The sequence below is a fragment of the Ammodytes marinus genome, assembly GCF_949987685.1.
Source record: "Ammodytes marinus genome assembly, chromosome: 10".
In the NCBI taxonomy this organism is placed as follows: Eukaryota; Metazoa; Chordata; class Actinopteri; order Uranoscopiformes; family Ammodytidae; genus Ammodytes; species Ammodytes marinus.
The window spans coordinates 7309581-7328306 of record NC_137214.1 but is presented as its reverse complement, the minus strand read 5'-3'; the positions used below and the strand labels follow the sequence as shown (position 1 = coordinate 7328306).

The window sequence follows — 18726 nt, the reverse complement described above, 5'->3', positions numbered from 1 at the left end:
TATTCCGATCTCCTAAAGTCATTCTTCTCCATTATCAAGCTATAACTCAGCCTGTCTGCCAGGGTGAGCTCATATTATGAGAGTGAAAGTCTACCTCTGCTTGGGGTCAAGTGCTCTCAAATGTCAGATTTGTGTCCCCGAAAGACGAAATAAAGACAAATGTCTTGTGGCACTCGGCTGAAAGCTAATCTACGCCGGTGATCAATCAAGCCTTCATCATGTCGAGGCTCAAGGACGGACTTAGATCCACTAAGGCTATCTCTAGGCTCTCTCGCTTCAGAGATCAAAGCGTCTTACATCTGAAAAGAACAAGAAGAAAAAGTCAAAAGTAAAAAGGGCCTGCGTTGGATGTTGAAAAATGTCGAAACCCAACAGTGCCACATTCAATCTTGTTAAAGAATTGTCCTCGCTAACACAAATGTCAACTTAGGCCTATTTCCTGAGTCCGGTTGAGTTACAATGTGTTTAGACTATTTTTGCTGGTGTTGTACACAGAGTGGGTGCTGACCTCGGCGTGACATTAGGGCCCCGTCAATCGTCGGCCTGCCGTGTCAAGGCGCTGACGGGGTCCAGATGTAATTGAACGTAATTGTATAACGTGTGGCCCCGGTTTAAGAATATCATTTGCAATACTTTTCCACTCTTTGATGATGAAATAATGATTGGTTCTTTTCCAATGACAACACACCATGGCCCAATATTTACCAGGGCTTTTTTTCTTTCCAATGAAATCCTCACACGGGACCACCACGCCACGCACCGCCGCCCCATGTTGCCACCCACAGCACAAAAACCAAAAAGTGCCAAACAAAGTATACCAATGAAAAATAGCTTGCCCCAAAGCCCCTTACACACATTAAACACACGCGTAAACAATGTACGTTAGATCACTGACCACCCCCGACCCGTTCACACTCATGACTGAGAATGAATGACCGAGGGTAGGTCACGATATGTGCCTCTCCTGTCGCAAAAGCGGTGAGTAATAATAACACAACACCGCGAAGAACAAACAATATAGAAAGAGGGGGAATATTCTCACGTCCTGTCATTCTCAGTTCAATTTCAACAGGGTTTCATTGGCATGGAAAACAAGAGTTAGCATTGGCAAAGCAAATGAGCAATAGAAGATCCATCAAATTAAGTTGAAAAAATAGATGTGCCTTAAAGTAGCTTACAGACACAGGATATGCATATGTTTAAAATTGCAAATGTATCACTATAAACTAAAATAACGCAGCTTTTTTTGGGAGGGGGGGTTGTGTGTTTGTGTGCTTGCGTTTCTGTATATGTATATGTGTGTGTGTGTGTGTGTGTGTGTGTGTGTGTGTGTGTGTGTGTGTGTGTGTGTGTGTGTGTGTGTGTGTGTGTGTGTGTGTGTGTGTGTGTATAATAGGCTATGTGTGAGTGCAATAAATACATATATTAAAAAAATAACTAAATAAAATCTGAATAAAAACAAGTAAAATTTCAAATGTAAAAAAATAATGTCAAGTAAAGAAAATTAAATTATAAAATGCAATAAAATAATACAATACAATATAATAAAAAAAAATTAGAATTTAATTAAAATAAAATATGTACAAACACAATAACTTCACTCTGACAGGCGTTGCAACCTCCTGCTTTGTCCGTTAGGTGTCGCTCGACTACTGCACCTGGCGCGCTCAGCCCTCCAACCTCTGTCCCCTGAACGTCGAGCCGCCTGGCTTCGTAATGTGCCTTGGCCAATCACAGCGCGGGTGGGCGTGTCTCCATTGTGTTACTACAGATACTCTGAAGAAGTTTGCGCCGACCTGCTGCTGGCTGCCTCTACTACTGCTTACTGCTGCACCTATGAGTCTGTTTCACCTGAATGAATAGCCGCGGCCCCTCGCGAGACACAGACGAGCCGATGAGTATGCCGAGATAAAGGAGAGGCCTCCTGTGTGACTGCTGCTGTCTCTCTCTCTCTCCCGATAATGGCATGCCATGGTCCATCCGCGGAGGATTTCCCGGACAAAGTGATGCCCAGGGCTGCAGCTCCGTGCACGTGCAACAAGAAGACGTGCAACAGGACTCGTAGCGGTGGTGGCAGTGTTGTCTTCCTGGGATTATTCCTGCTGTCGCTGTGTCTGCACGCCGTCACGCTCGTCTGCTACCTGGACCTGCGCTCCGAAGTCAAACGGGAAATTATCCTCCAGAAGCGGGACTCCATGCTCACTCTAGCGGGCAGCGAGCACCTGGCAGACCCGGCGGAGGTGCTGCTGTCTACCGGCGGAGAAGAGGGTCATCAAGAGGTAAACATCCACAACTTACATAAATAAAAGAAAAAGAAAATAGATCCACAGCAGCTCATTGAATCGAGGTATTGTTTTCATTCCTCACACGGAGGAGAGGTATTCGTGTTCATTCACCTCCGATCAGTGCTCTTGTTTCCCAGTATCAAGGTGTCAAGTTCTGTCATGGCATGTTTCTGCATGGGCAACTTCTTCTTTATACGGTAGCGTAGGCTGCTGCTGTCACGAACCTTTTGCCAAGCTCGGTTTCCTTCCAGACAAATAGGTTTTGAATGAATCAGCGCTGATTCAGCCGCTTGGACAGAGATGCACTGAAGGTATAAGCTGTCTATAACAAGTCTGTCACCCGGCCAAATGCGTCTCATGTTCAGGTAAACACAACCCTGGGACTGGGAGGCATATCAAGGAAGTTGAAATAGAGGGGAGCTATGGTTCAACTGAAGTAATGTATGTGTAACAAACCCATAAAGACAATGATTTACTATGTGAAACATATCAAATACACAAGTCCCTTTTAAATATAACAATGATAACTTAAGATTCCCACAAAACAGCTGTAATTAACTAATCTGTCTCATTAGTCGTATCCCTCAACATTCAGAAATTGATGCTCAGAAACCTTAAAGGCTCCCTCCTTCTGGCCCAGCTGGCTTCACAGAGAGGGGTCAGTCAGTGTGTGTGTGTGTGTGTGTGTGTGTGTGTGTGTGTGTGTGTGTGACTGTGTGTGTGTGTGTGTGTGTGTGTGTGTGTGTGTGTGTGTGTGTGTGTGTGTGTGTGTGTGTGCGTGCGTAAGTGCGAGCTGGAGCAGGTGGATGGAAAAATGAACTGGATCACCATTCACCAGCAGGTGCAAAGCCCCAGGGCTGATGTAAATTTGTGGGGACTTTAGATGGAGGCCAGTTGGTACTTGGAGCGGAGCCAGCCTCGTCTCACATGTGTTTTCTTTTCTGGCAACGGGGCTGATTGAATGTTCATTGTGTTGTCTGTGGCTTTGGCAACAGCCCACCATCACCACCACACGCTCACTAATTTCATCAGCACAAAGGGGAGCGAGTGTTAGGTCTCTCCACTTAGCTTTCCTCCTATTAGCTCACATGTCACCAGCTGTGTGACCTTATTATACAGCAGAGACAATGATACTCTGCGTGGGGCATTGGCCAGAAGTTTTAGAAAGCTGTCAACTTGGGTGCATGTATATTTCTCTTTTGGAAAAGATCTTCAAACTTCTGGTACCGGTGGTCAGTTGCATGCACAGGGGGAGGCAACTGCCCATGCTCTTTTAGCTCTGAGAGCTTCTTCGAGGAACTTTTAAATGTTAATTTAAAAGTCAAATTTTTTTATTTGATGATTATAAATTACCTGTAAGAGGAAACAAGACCTCAGTGAAAGTAATATATTTTTTATATATAGTTATTAGTAATGAATTTGAACACCTCCAATCTTTCCAGAGAACAATTTACACCAGGCAGAATGGAAGCCTGTGTTTCCTGGACGGTACTAAATCATGAGTTTTATCTGCTTCACCATTGTCATGTTACCAATATTAATCTGACAACAATCAATTACGTCTTCGCAACGCATCTATGATCTCTCTTCATAGAGGGATTCACTCGCCTCCTTAACAAATGCATGCGCCGCCGGCACGCGCTTGGGCGCTGGTGTCGTAAAACACTACTGCTTTTATCAAAAGGTGCCGATAGAATCAACAGAAACTGAAAACTACTTGAAGTGCCCTTTTTCAAATCTTTGTTCGAACAGGTGTATTTCACCTGTCGGCTAATGGGTCTTTAAAACTTGCCCTAAGGTCAGACAAGGGGCATTTCATTGCCTTAGGTGCACCTTAGGGCAAAAGATTGACTTTTCTTCTAGCATAGGGAACCCCCTAGTCAAACATGAGCCCTTCACTTTTAAGTGGAACGCTAATGGGACACTTCCTTGCTCCTTGTTTGCCCTAAATGTTGTATCAGATGGGCATTTGAGTATGTGTGTATCACCTTATTCATTTCGATATATGACTTACGACTGTTAGCACACAAGGGCCTCATGTTTTTTTTTACATAGGAGGTGCCCTTCTTTTAATTTTTTTCGCAACTGCCCCTTAGAGAGTCTATGCACTCCACTGTTTTCTGTGTGTTATCCGCGTCGTTTTCCCCTCACAAGCAGAACATTTTCAGCCTATTCAAATTGTATTAGGATTTTTCACACAAGGTCTCATCAAAGGCACTTGTGCAGCATCAGAGAGATTCCATGTGATGTGAGGCCAACAAGGCAACTGCAACATAAGATAAAAAAGGCAAAGCAAATACCGATGAAAATATCCTTGTGGCGATGAATAAAGCTTCTTCTATCTCCTATTCATTTTGACCTTTTGCCAGAAGCCTATTTGCGTTTGGTTACCCGCCCCTGGTTAGAGCCGAGCTTAGAGATGGTTCCTGGTATTTTCAACCCCCAGATGGTGATGCTTCATGAGGTGAAAAAAGACTGTGGCCCAGCTGTAAATATTTAACAGCGCTGTGATGCTGTCCCTGGCCAGATGTCTGCATTAAACAACTCTGATTACACATCCCACAGTTTACATAGTTGGAGAAACAGGAGCATGTGGCATTTGGACGCAGCCGGCCGCACTTGTTATAGCTTTTCGCGATGGGTTCCCTCTTTTGAAGATTCCCCATTTTGGAGAGTTTCAAGTTGTTTATTGGGATGATTATTTTCACTCAAGTCCTCATCAAAGGCCCTTGGTGCAGCATCAGAGAAGATCGATGTGCAGGTATACAAGACAAGTGCAACAGAACATGAAAACTCTTGGTAGAAATACAAAGAAAAAGCCCAATCCAATCAGGTGTGGTAACAAACAACATAGACACATGGCATCCGACCTAACAGACATGAGGTGGCATAGGCTTCGTCATCATTTAGTGCCAAGTGTGTAAACTCTGCTCAGAAGGGATTGAGTCAGCGTTGTGGTTTAGATGTAATCTGGAGAAGACAGGTGTTGTGGATTCTCAATGTGCAGTTTCAGCTTTGCAAAGCAGACTGTTAGCAGTGTTTTAACTTGGCTGGTCAGTGGCACATGCAGATCAATCTTGGTAGTGCGAAATCCAGACTTTTGTTTGGCATAATGCTCTTGCCAATTGGCCTCTAGGTTTTAAACAGAATAGAGCAATGTTTTGTTTGATGGAGATAATGGCAGTAAGGATGATAACAGTTCCTTTCAATTGAAAGATACAATTGGAAAATGTAAAATCTGAGAATTGTTTTTCTTTGCAATGAACTCTAGGAATTTTTTAATGCTTGAGTTTGATAATGAAAAGAACACACACTGGCAGCAAATGTAGTTTTAGTCTAATGATATTAGATGTGGTATGTTTTGTTATATATTTTCCTGCATTTTATTTAATTTTAATCCCATGTCTGTCCTGTTCTTCTGCGGCCTTCTATTACTGGGGAAAGAAAAAGCTCCTCTAACTTGGACCTACGGCATTGAGGTCAGGGACTCTGTGCTGAAAAGTTGCAGAATTTATACTCTCATAACTCCCAGATAAGGATCAGGGCTGTGTAAGTCTGTCTGGGAACAGGGGAGGAACTGCTGGTGGTAACATGGATTTTGGGGTGATTGATGCGAGGAAAAATCTAAATCTATCGGGATGTCTGTATAGAATTTTATTTTACGTTTGCTCTGATGTTCGTACAGAGATGGAAACGATTGTTTTTTCGGCCTAAACTGGCACTTGAAAGGTTTATAGATCTACAGAGAATTCACCCCAACCCCCCACACACTATAGCTCTCGTTGTAAAAGTTAAAATATAGGATAAAAGTGTCAGGCAGAATAGAACGACTTTGGAGAGATCTTTCGGTACCACTAAACGTTTCACACTTTTCCAGATTCCGACTTGTTGCGTCTTAATGAGCGCAGCTGATCTGGTCATTTATGATCCGGTGAACAAACAGTCTTCGCCTCAACAGTCACAGTCGGTATGCCCTTGAGCAAGGCAGTAAATCCCAGCTGTCCAGCAGATCTGCAAGAGTTCCCAACAGTAAAATAAATGCCCCTCCCAGGTGTGTGTGTGTGTGTGTGTGTGTGTGTGTGTGTGTGTGTGTGTGTGTGTGTGTGTGTGTGTGTGTGTGTGTGTGTGTGTGTGTGTGTGTGTGTGTGTGTGTGTGTGTGTGTGTGTGTGTGTGTGTGTGTGTGTGTGCGCGTGTGTGTGTGTAGTTCTAGAGAGCACTTCAGTGTGATGCAGGGCATTACAAAATAGCAGCAAGTGTCACTCACAGCCCGCCTGACCCTCGTTCACCTGACCCTCGGAGTAGTGAAACGTCATAAAAGTCAACCCCGTGGAATATTTAATTGTGTTAGCTCGGGTAGCGTTTTATTCTTGCCTAACATTTTTCTTATAACCATTATATATGAAATAATTTTCTCTCCTCTGATGTATGCCTTCAAAGTCTCCCGGAGAACAGATGCTGGAACATCTGGAGCCTAGTTAACGGCTATTAAAAAAGTCAGTTTGATGGGACACAAAGTCCTCAGCAAAGCGTACAAGCTCTAAGGGGCGCCAGGGTGGGCTGTCACCCACTTCTCCTTTTAATTGTGACTAGTTCGTGATTAGTTAAAACAGCAGTATCATGTGTACAGATAGAGCGCGCGATTGAGGCCCCTCCATATCAGGAATTAATCAGTGTGGACACAAGTGCAATAAAAAGCCCTGGCAGAGGAGGTCCAGACTTCACATACTTGAGGCTGAAAACTTTTCCATATAAGAGCGAATTGTCTTTGACAGACGGATGGCGTGGACGCCCAGTAAAGATTAAGTCCAGAGTCACAAACATCGACCAAAATAATAAATTCTCCAGGCATTCACGGCATTTCTGCTCAGGAGTCACTTTGCCAGCGAGTGTTGCAACAATGTGAAATGTGATTGGCTGCTGACAGGCAACATTTCCCTCAGGTTGAGCTCCACAGCGTTTTACAGATGACAATCTATGGATCCTCTTATTGAATTAGCCCGGTTCTGCTTTAAAAACACATGTCCTCCCAGACATTGGCCCGGGGAAGGACACTCCTTCTTTTGTACTATATTGTTCCGTCCAGGAGTGTGAATCACAGCAGAATTATGGAGCTTTACTTCCCTGCAGTATGTTTGGCGTAAGTTATTAATGATGGGCTGCACGATATCAGGAAAACATGTATAATGCGATTACATTGTTGAATATTGCGATGACGATATAGCCTGCGATAAATAAACAAATTGTTAAATATACAGTGTTTCTGCTCTTTCTGCTTGAGTTCACTGCCAACAGATAACAGGCAGTAAGCGGCTTTTGCAGACACTGAACAAAATGCATTATTTCCATTCAAAGAACATGATTTATGGTTTTATTATTGATTGATTACTTAAGCTTCATGTCCCTCCTTTATAACATTTTCTGGAAGGCTTCATCTGACTGGCCAATATATTGGCATGCAGAGTGTGAATGCACATGGAATTGAATGCCATTTGTTGTAGTTCAAGCAGCCTCAATCAACGATACATTCTGGATATATTGTGAAGGCCAAGCACACAGCCTGCATCATCTGGCAACCACAGCCACCAGCTCCGAGTTTCACCTCCTCAATCTTTGTAACCTCACATTCTCCACCGCAATTTACTGCTGCTATTCCAAGAGTAAGAGGCTTCGCTGCCACAATAAAGTCTAGTTGTGGAGCAATGTGAGCCAGGAAACAGTATCGCTAATAATACAAACACTTGTGTTGTCTCATTTTATTTGCACAAACAGCTTCGGTAGTGTGAGTACAGAAATGGGTAAGAATACAAGCTGTTGTAGGAGTAGTAAGTGTTAATAGGGGCAACAAAAGAAGTCTTGTGATCACAAAATTACACCTCCCTGGGGTGAGCTGAATTTTAGTCATATCCTTACGGAGCAACAGGGAATCGCGGTCCTCCGTGCGCAACGGCACCACCCCCACCCCCACGCTTTGAAGATTTGAAAGCCCTCTAATTAATAGCATTTTTCCCCTTGTGCCGAAAAAAAAGAATGGTTTAGTCAATCTTTGGCACTTGGCATACATACCAACACGTTGTCATCCTGATTTACTGTAACTCGACAGGGCCTGCGCAGGCTATGAAGGCCGTAAATGTTGTAATGAAGTGCAATGAAGCAAACAAGGGGAGCGCAGGCAGAACCCATTTCTCAAACGTCGTCGTCTAATGGGAAAAATTTATTTTCTGAAATCACTTTGTTGCCTTCATCTGCGGGACACCGGCGGCCGCTACAGCAGTTGTGTTGGTAGTAGCCTAGCAGATTGCTTGTTTGTTTTTTTGTCGTTTGGGCCGGAGCTTAATCCCAGTGCCAGAAATTGGCTGTTGAAATCATGTTTGGCTGTCAGAACAGACGAAAGTGTAATGCCATATGTCTTGAACATACACTCCCGAAATCCCTTTGAGAAGTGAAAAGCTCCTCTGTATGCCAACAGCTGGAGAGGAGATGTTGGAGACACCTGCGCGCCAAATGAACAGCGCAAACATCTGGAGGGTTCTGCACGTCTGCAAAAAAAAAAAAAAACTTCTTTCAACACATACTCCACCGTCAGGCTAAAAATTCCTGTTTGCTTATGAGAAGGTCAGACATGGCTGGCAGCTGGTCAGAGATGTATATAGTTTAACTGCTACCCAAAAACAGCCCACTGGGGGGTGTTTGACATGATAGAGCTCATCCCTCACCACAAAGGGAGGGAGGAGGGGGGGTCGGTCGTGGTAGGGCTCCTTCCCCACATCTGAGACGAGGTATAGAAGAAAACTCGAAACACAACTTTTCTTGTCTAGTGCCTTCTTATGGTTTCTTCAGTGGCTCAGTGCTGGAAAAACCACACAAAGAGGCACTGGGAGTTCATGCTGCGTTCAGGAGAAGTTAGTTTTTCTCGCCGTCAGGGGGGAGCGGGGGGGAGGGGTTTAACAACTATGTTTACTCGAGCATCACAGAAGGGGGAAACATGGAATATGTCATCTTGTACCCAACTGGGATTGGATAGGGAGAAGATAAAAAAGAGGTCAAAGTGTCTGTCAGTAAGCTTGTCTGATAATGAATGCTACATCATTATTTATTATCTTTTGATCCACGCTAAAGGTGCTGTGTGCGCATGTGTCACTGCTTTGGGGAGATGTCAGCCATTCCAAACTCCAAGCAGATGTCCGAGCACGCCAATAAGAAGTTGTCTGGACTGTCCTCGGCTATACGGAGAAGCCTTTATCTAGCGCTGGTACCATTATTTATGCTGACACTCCAAAGTGTGACCGAAAGCGATCTCATATATTGCAAAGGGCCTCGACGAAAAGGGAGCCTTTGGGTGGTCTCGTTGGGTTTTCCACCAGTGCCGACTTTTTCCTTTCTTTGTCTATCGGGATTCTGGGAATCCTCCAAAGATGTGATCACAAACTGGCTCTTCTCTAACCGAAGGCGACTTTGAACAATCTAACTCTTAAGTCCTTAGCACGAAACGTGTTTTTTTTTTTTTTCGTTTGTTGTCAGAGCCGGTCACGTCTCGGGGTGTGTTACAGTCAGGTCAGCGGCGTCCTTCAGAGTTCATGTGAATGTATTTCCAGCAGAAAACCGGTCACATAAGAACACAGGCATGCGATGTGTCCCGCCACTCACTCGCCCATGGGAACACACACCCCCACCACTGTAGCATAGCTTTTCCTGTTTTTTAGGGGATGAGCTCAGAGCAGCTACATCAGATCCCTTTTTCTTTGATATTTTTTTTTTGTATCTTATTCATGCATCCTCTGTGAATAGGGCTGGGACCAGGTGCCATATGAATGGGGGTATTGCTCTCAGATTAACCACAATTCATGTCCTCCTTTTGTATTAAAAAAAGGTGAATTTTAGAGCAGTCGTTTCCAGGTGACTTGTCTCAAACGGCAGGAAAAACACAGACAAAAGTGACTTGGGTTACAGGATGGGTTTACAGGCCCCGATGGGACGGGACAATGCCTTGGCCACAAGTGAATATGCTGGGCTGACAATGTCTCACATCTCTTCAAATGCCCCAAGTTGTCTCTGTGCAAACATTATACCCCCCAAGAATAGAAAAGGCCACTTGTTTGACATTGGTATCGCTCTCAAACACTGTGTATCACTCATGCCTATTGTCTTGGCCTTGGCTGGCATGACTATTCCGAGGATAAAGCAGTGGCCCCCTTTTTTCTCTGCTACAGTATGAATGACCCAGACTCATGATAAATAATATTTCCTTTTTTTGTTTGTTTTTTAACTAGGAGAAGATACTGCACCGAAATAGCGACTTCCACGCCACAGAGGATCACAGGGGCATCACTCAGCGAGCGAAAAGGAGTCCCGGAAAGCAGCCAGATACAGGCATGTTTTTTGTAGTTTTTTTTATACCTTGAAGTTGTATGCTGATACTTAAGCGTATTATCTCCCCCTCCTATGTTTTTCAGGCTCAAACTCAAATTTCAGAACATTTAATAACAAAAAGAAAACACCCACAAGCCATTGCTCGGTGGTGCACCTGCGTCGGTCTATTTTCTGCATATGTACTTGGCAACGGCCCTGGTCCACTGTTAAGCAATGCTTTTTCTAACCGTGTGTTTGTTTGGAGGGGGATTCAGTACAGTGTAAATAACAGGGCTTTCAGTAGGGCTGGCCCGAATTATTCGAATATCCGAGTATTCGTTTGATAAATTAATATTCGGAGCTCAATTCAGTATTCTGATTTTTTTTTGCAAAAGCACCTCAAACTGCAACATATTTCGTCAGCAAAAAATTATTAGATACACAAGTTATACGACAATTGTAAAATACACATTAGACTTTCATTTAAAATATATTATCAAATTATTTGAACTTTGACCTAGTTGGCCGCTGACCTTTCAAAGCGCAACCAGTGATATAAGCTGTAGGCTAGGCTATGTGATGTTACCAGAGTGAGGCAAACTAAAGCGGCACCAAGGGAGAGAGAGATGGAGGAAAAATAGATTATGTGTTACTCTTAACTCTATAACACAACAATAGCGCGATTTTGGAAGGAAAAGTAGCCTAATGCTTGGCGTAATGCTAACGTTAGCTTACCTTAGCTGTTTGTTTATGTTCGTAATGCAGTGCTGCTATCGCCCATCATCAACACTGACTTGCTTGCGTCATGGGAATACGCGGTCAATAATGGATATAATATGGACACAAAAGACTATCAATATTGGACCTTTGTATGGATTTATAAATCCCCGAAAAGATGCATGTTCCGGGTTGAATTGATAAGCTCCTGTAAGGGTTACGGAAAAAGTAAGGAACTCCGACTTTATTACCATTCGAAAGTTATTAAAGTATCAACAAACTACGCAGCTTACTGTCTCGGCTCACACACTCAGTTTCAGTGAGTACATTTGGATTATTAATGTCGGTTTTGATAGTGTGTTTTTTTAGAACGAGTACTCGAATATTTGCTCGGAAAATCTAACGAATATTCGAAGCCTGTAAAATGGTATTCGGGCTAGCCCTAGCTTTCAGTTGGCTCAAGGGCTCTTACATTTTGAAAAGCTGTTTTCTATGGTTTCTCACTTTTGGGGGAATTTATTATTTTATTTTTATTGTTTTTACCACTCTCTGTGATTACTTAACAAAGCAGCTCCACCACATAATGTTGCCGAGTTTATAGAGCAAGAGATTGAATGGAATGGGATTGATTATTACTTGGACGGCAAACAAGGACAACAAGAGGTTTTGGGAGGGTTTCACCAATTTGAAACAGACAGCGAAGCCTGTGTTTATTTCCCCCTGTCTCAAAATATTACCAGGTCCCCAAAAATATAATTTTGTATCTACAGCAGACTTTGGAATCCATCTGTGTTATCGGTCACGTCCGAACCATCAGAAACTATGATGATGAGGGGTTGTTGGAGTGGGGGGGGGCGGAATCACTTTGTAGAACATGCAGTAATTTCAAAGAAGCAGTTGGCAATTTTTCTGAAAGAGGTTATCATCCCAGGCGCTTTGCTGGCTTTCATTAATTCCATGGGAAATTCGAATTGATTTATCGTAATCAATAGCTCCACCGAAAAACCATATGGCCAATATGTCTGAAATTTGCTTTTGTAGTTTTTGTTTAGAATGTGAGCTATGCAAATAAAACGGCGAGGGCCTTTGATGTTTCATGTCTGAGAGCAACAAGTGCAGCATGATCACAAGGCATTCCAATGTCTGTGGCGTGACACCGAATACTTGGGGGGAAGTTTAGTGATTGTGTTTAAATTAGAAAAAAAAACTCACCTTTGAGACTTTCTACATAAATCAGTAAAGTCCCGAGCCTCTAAACACTAATCATTCCCAGGTCTCTCCTCTGCTCTCAGCCCACAGACAAAGCCTTTTGTAATCTCAGCCTTAGAAGTGTGTGTGTGTGTGTGTGTGTGTGTGTGTGTGTGTGTGTGTGTGTGTGTGTGTGTGTGTGTGTGTGTGTGTGTGTGTGTGTGTGTGTGTGTGTGTGTGTGTGTGTGTGTGTGTGTGTGTGTGTGTGTGTGTGTGTGTGTGTGTGTGTGTGTGCACGTGTGCGTATGTATGTGTGCTTTCTGGGCACTCCTAACGGGCACCAGATTCCAGATAGGGGCTGCTCGTTAAGAGAAATCTATGCGGATGCATCCAGTCATTTAGCCAGAGGAGAAATACTGGCCATATGTTTGAGGGGGACTCAAACTGTGAGGTTTTAAGGTTAAATGGCCTTTGTAGTTGTAATGACATGGTAAACACAAAAGCAGCGAGACGGCTTTTTGAAAAGGATTCTTCAGCTCAGAGAGCGCACACGCACATACACACAGATGCACACTAAGTGCATTTTGTCTTTCAAGCATTGACATAGATGCCCCACCAACATCCATGCATGCACACACGTACACTTGGTTGTAAAAGCGGGAGACGTGCACACACACACACACACACATACACACAAACACACATGTAGACACACTTTCATCTGCATTCTCCATCTGGGCTTAATTCAAAGAAAAAGGATTTTGGCAGGATAAAGTATCTCTCTAATGATCTTCTCCAGTTCCACTGCCTGTGAATGCTTAAGGCACTTGTTCATACAGAGGAGGTGAAACCACACTTACAAATTACTACACTGGAAGATACCACAGACTGACATACCTCCACTCCAGTGTTCAGTGCCGAACATCTGAATATGTTATTTTAGCCCTGTGTAGGATACCTAAACGCAATGAGCGGGATACTGGAGATGTTATCTGAGATGATAATTGTCCAGGAGACCATTTCAAGCTTAATCACACTGTTTTTGTATCTTACAGAATCGACTGGGAGGGAAAGAAGGAAAGAGAAGAAAAAAGGTAATACATATTTCAGCCTAGGTTCCAGTTATCTTGGTCATTGATTCCACCGCTACCTGCTTGCCTCTCTCTTCCGCAGGCATCCTTGAGATGTCGGCCGAAATCCAATAACCGTGTTTGGCTTAAAGTGAATGACAAGCTTTCAATGTTTGATTCCATCCATCAGGGACATTGCTTCTGCCTCGCGGCTTGATTCATACCAGAATTCACAGTCCGTGCACATGCTTGTATTACAGATTGTAAGCCCTTGGGAGGCAAATTGAAAGGTGGAGTCAGCGATTCCAGAGAACACTTGTTCTCAAAATCACTTTTTGTCAAAATCAGTGAATATCTCCTCACGATCCGCTACCTGTCCGTACTGTGCGCTGGAAGAAAAATCCAGTGTTAATACACAGCCTAGGCTTTGTTAACTGGTAGATAAGCAAAGGGGGCCTGCAGTAGCTAGCAACATGCAGTTTACAGAGCCTAGGCTGTCTTTTAACACTGCACAAACACAGTTCATACAGGTAGCGGATCGTGATGAGCTATTCACTTGTTTTCAACCTAAAGTGCCAACAAGAATTCTCCAGAATCGCTGAGAATCCACTTTTGACATATCGAGCCATATGAATTAAATTGACTCAACAGTCCAAAAATGTCCTGATACCTGATTAGTTTTAAGTTATGCCAACCGTTTTGCTTTCTTTCTTTCCAGGGAAAAAGAGGTCGATACCGGGGCCCCCTGGTCCGCCTGGTCCCCCGGGCCCTCAGGGGCCACCAGGCATCCCTGGAATCCCCGGTATTCCTGGGAGCAACGCCGTGGGGCCAGCCGGACCCCCTGGACCTCCCGGGCCACAGGGACCTCCCGGCACTCAAGGGCCAGCAGGTATTTAAACGTCACACACTTCGTATGGACTCTGGAAAGTTTGGAAACATTTTAGATTTTAAATGTTGCTTCAAAGTAATAAGCTAGCTACACAGGGCACATTGAAATTTGGCTTTTCGCATATCTCCTTAAGTTTTCCATTTTGGAAGGGGTGCCATAGTATAGGTTGAGATGGGGGTCACCGTAGATGTAATACCAGCCAAGATTTGAAATGTGCTTGAAATCTGAACACATTACTGGAAATTCTGGATGTTCTACATATTGGTCACCAGACTGTCAAAAAAGTAATGTCTAGTTTACACACATTTTTCTTCATGCTGATTTATATTCAGCAGATTGGATTAAATTGGGCTTCCATATGTCTACAAATGATTCCAGAAATTATACAGGACACATAGGACATACTTCGTTATATAAGGTTTTAGTGTTTAATCTTCTTTTTATATTAATATTTTTATGGAAAATCCAAGTGTTTTTCTTCAAAAGCCTTATCAGGTGATTCTCAATATACATTTTATGTATACCGTACTATTTTGTGGATAAGTTAAGATTTCAAACATTTCCCTTTTTTTATATATAGATATACAGTATAGTGTATTTAAAGCTTTGGGGTTTGAAAAGTTGATCTTTTATCTTATAAGTGCTGGAAAAGTGATCGAATTTTACTGGAGCCAAGAGCACTTGGATACACCCACGAGCTAAGAGATGTGTTCTTAGATTACAGACCTATTCCCGCATGTGAGACACGCTTTCCCACACTAGAAAGGGGCTCTAGTTGTCAAAAAGTGATGAACTCATTGGGTTCACGGTGAGAGAGTTTTCGGGACGTCAAACAACAGTTTGGGATTGCAGTGATCTATCTTTTCAACTATGTCTTGTGTTTGTTTTGTTTTAATCATCTTTTTCTCTTCTCTTGTGGCCGGCGTTGGAAAGGCCAAAAGAGTTATAATGTTTCTTTCTCTTGTTCTTGCAGGAGTTGCCGATAAGACCAAAACAAAGGAATACCAGGTAGATTATGTCACCCTGTTGAAATTCAATTCTTACCCCTGATTAAACAGCTGTTCGCTCGTTTCACTGTGCATCCAAAATTAGTCACCAGAGATCTTCTTTTTTTTCCAGCCTGCAGTGGTTCATTTGCAAGGACAGGAGACGACCATCCAAGTGAGAGAAGGTGAGGTTTTTTTTCTGTGTGTTTCTTTGTTGTTGTCGCACCGCCGTTGTTTGAGACAAAAAAAAACATGCCTTAGCCTTCTAAACGACCCGGGCTCTGCAACTGTTGCGCTGTACACATCCCTTGCTAGACCACAGATTTACCCCCAGTATAAATCAAAGCTCCTGTGAACTGTCAGCATTCGGTTGCATTAAAAAAGGTTTGCACTGGAGATTTTTAAGTGCCAGATGTTCTTCGAGATATTTCCTTTTATTCGGTCGCCTAACGGTAGGTTTAAGGCGGAGGCAGCGATTCTGGAGAATGCTTGTTGTCAAAATCACTTGTTGTCCAAATCAGTGAATATCTCCCCATTGTACTGTGCTGTTTGTGCGCTGAAAAAAAAATGTTTAATAGTGTTAATACATAGCCTAGGCTCTGTAAATGGGAATGTTGTAAGGTACAATTGGCCCATTTGAATACCAGGTTACAGAGCCCTGTGTATTAACATCTGCACACAGTGCAGACAGGTAGTAGAATTGTGAGGAGTAATTCACTGATTTTGACAAAAAACTTTCTCAAGAATTACTGACAGACTCCACCTTTAACACAATCACTTACACAACCGAAGATCTAGGGCTGAATGTAACTTGCCACCAATATTTCCTATACAAGATTATGTAGGCTTATGGCAGCGCTAAAGTAATCCCACAGCTATTAGAGGATTAGTATACAGGTGTAGTCTTACATTACAAGGCAGACGCGTGTTAACTCGGGTCAAGAGCAGAAGCCTTGCATGCTAGCAGATTCAAGTTATGCTGCATCACTCTTGCCACAGGAGTGTAAGCATCATTAGCGGGTTTACATTCTCTGTCAGCGCTGTGCTCTGGTTGCAGTTAAACATGGCTGATGGCTGTTTGTGTAGACTGTGTGTGTGTGTGCCCCGCCACCCCTCCCTCACTCCTTTGTTTGTTTGTTTGTTTGTGACATGTTGTTTAGATCTGTCCGAAGGCATCTTAAGGAACTGGAAGATGGTGTCCATCCATCACCGCGTCTTCAAAATGCACTCGCGCTCCGGAGAGCTGGAAGTGCTGCTGGACGGTGTCTACTTCATCTATAGTCAGGTAGAAGTGAGTACGGTCCTTGACGTAACTCCTTATAATTTATCGATCAGAGTCAAAAGTGAACTGACAGTTGCTCTGTAGTTAAGCTTAAGATAAAACCCATGCTTGCTTTTCATTATCCTTACATGTCTGAGTTACACTATGAGGCATATTTCTTTTTCTCCGACTCCCCCCCCCCCCTCCCCTGTGGGTATAATGTGAACCTCTATAACCCAAAGCCTTGTTTGGCTACACAGTGATATCCCAGCTGTTTCGGCTTTTATTAAATAAGCTCTTTAAATATCATGTGGACCGTGTGTTTTGACTACCCCTCTCATCAAGTCTTGTCTGTGAGTTTCATTCCTGCTCTCCGCTCTCCCGCCCAGGTGTACTACCTCAACTTCACGGACATTGCCAGCTATGAGGTGATGGTGGACTCCAACCCGTTCCTGCGCTGCACCTGCAGCATCGAGACGGGCCAGCGCAAGTTCAACACCTGCTACACGGCCGGCGTGAGCCTGCTGCGCGCGGGCCAGAGGATCTCCATACGCATAGTGTACGAGGACACGCTCATCAGCATGACCAACCACACCACCTTCCTGGGCAGCGTCAGACTTGGAGAGGCTCCCTCTGCTGGACAGAACTGAAAACTACGCCGTCACACCGGCCCCCTCTGAACAGTGTCTCACGATGGTCCAATCAGTAGCAAGCAACTGCCAAGCACGAGTCTTGCCCCTGTTTAGAGGCAACTTAAAAAGGTGGAGTCAGCAATTCTGGAGAACGCAATGTTGTCAAAATCACTTTTTGTCTAAATCTAAAAGTGAATGTCTCCTCACAGTCCGCTACCTGTCCTTACTTTGTGTGCCCTGTAATACACAGCCTAGGCTCTGTAAGCGAGGTATCTTGCTAGCTACGGAGGGCCCCCTTTGTTTACATACCATTTTACAGAGTCTTCGTATTCACACCCTTTTCTGTCTTCTTTTATTTTAAAACGCAGTACGCACATGTAGCGAATCATGAGGTATGAAATTATCAAGAGATATTAACTGATTTTTGACAACAACACAAAAGTGATTTTGAAAACAATCATTCTCCAAAATGGCTGAATCCACCTGTAAAGCCCTCTGAATGATTCAAGTTGAGGAAGCCCCTGGGTGACTTTTGTTCACTTTCACAGTTCTGTATTTTGAAAAAAAGGACAACATAGACACTGTTATGCTTCCCCTCGCATTGAATGAGCCGAATGTCCTCCTCAAACAAAAGTTTCTATTTATAGTCACCATTTTGTGTCAACACAGACGGCATCTCTCTTTATAACAAGGAAGGACACTGCGCTGACATATACTTAATATTTACATATTTTAAAGTGCTGTTGAATGATAATCTTGTATCTCCAAAAGCAATTCAAAATGTTTTGTTTGCAGTTTGTGTACTTGGCCTATTTTTAACTAATTTAATTCTATGAACAGTTATTGGTGACAAGGGGTTCAAAACTCCATATGCCCCATGGGTTATGATGAAAATGATTATAATTGCTCAAAGCAAATATAAAAAGGCATCAATGCAAAGCTGAGAGAAATCCATTACAACTGGAGTTATAAGGTATTCACAGAGCAACAGCACTATATATTTTGCGCACATTTGCACTACAGCATCCCTGCAGAATATCAGAGATATGTTTTGTTACAGTGCTATTGTTTAGTTACCGTATGAATGAATCCATGTGGAAAAATGATAGTTGTTTATACGTCTTTGTACATATTGTATATAAAATGGGATATACTTTTGTAAATGGAGTTGATTGATGGATTAAAATGTTTCATGTTCTGTCTAAATGCATGTGTCTGTCTTTTTGTGTTTTTGCAGCGGGTGGTATTGATTTAAAAAGGTCAAAACTTTTTTCTTTTCGGATTGGACCCTGCTGGCGCAAGTACTGACAAGAAAAAATTATGTTCTTTGGGTGGGGGCCTCTGTCTTTAT

General features: G+C 43.2%; 1 protein-coding gene across 2 annotated transcripts; it reads left to right on the top strand.

The window, feature by feature from the left end:
* The first annotated feature begins 1855 nt into the window (after window positions 1-1855).
* On the top strand, window positions 1856-18537 carry eda (ectodysplasin A). 2 transcript variants are annotated; one of them, XM_080035719.1, is made up of 8 exons: window positions 1856-2279; window positions 10554-10653; window positions 13593-13631; window positions 14326-14496; window positions 15470-15504; window positions 15616-15667; window positions 16643-16767; window positions 17133-18537. In XM_080035719.1, exons 1-8 carry the CDS (start codon window positions 1962-1964, stop codon window positions 17391-17393), a joined length of 1101 nt encoding a protein of 366 aa, XP_079891845.1. In that variant the 5' UTR covers window positions 1856-1961; the 3' UTR covers window positions 17394-18537. The 2 variants fall into 2 exon arrangements, with proteins under 2 accessions (XP_079891845.1, XP_079891844.1); XM_080035718.1 differs by having other exon boundaries at window positions 16643-16773.
* Window positions 18538-18726: the final 189 nt, after the last annotated feature.

Excerpts from the sequence above, each read along its gene's own strand:
- eda (XM_080035718.1), top strand. The coding sequence starts at position 1,962 with ATGGCATGCCATGGTCCATCCGCGGAGGATTTCCCGGACAAAGTGATG. Across the intron at positions 2,280-10,553 it reads GAGAAGAGGGTCATCAAGAG|GAGAAGATACTGCACCGAAA; the intron begins GTAAACATCCAC and ends TTTTTTAACTAG. Across the intron at positions 10,654-13,592 it reads CGGAAAGCAGCCAGATACAG|AATCGACTGGGAGGGAAAGA; the intron begins GCATGTTTTTTG and ends TGTATCTTACAG.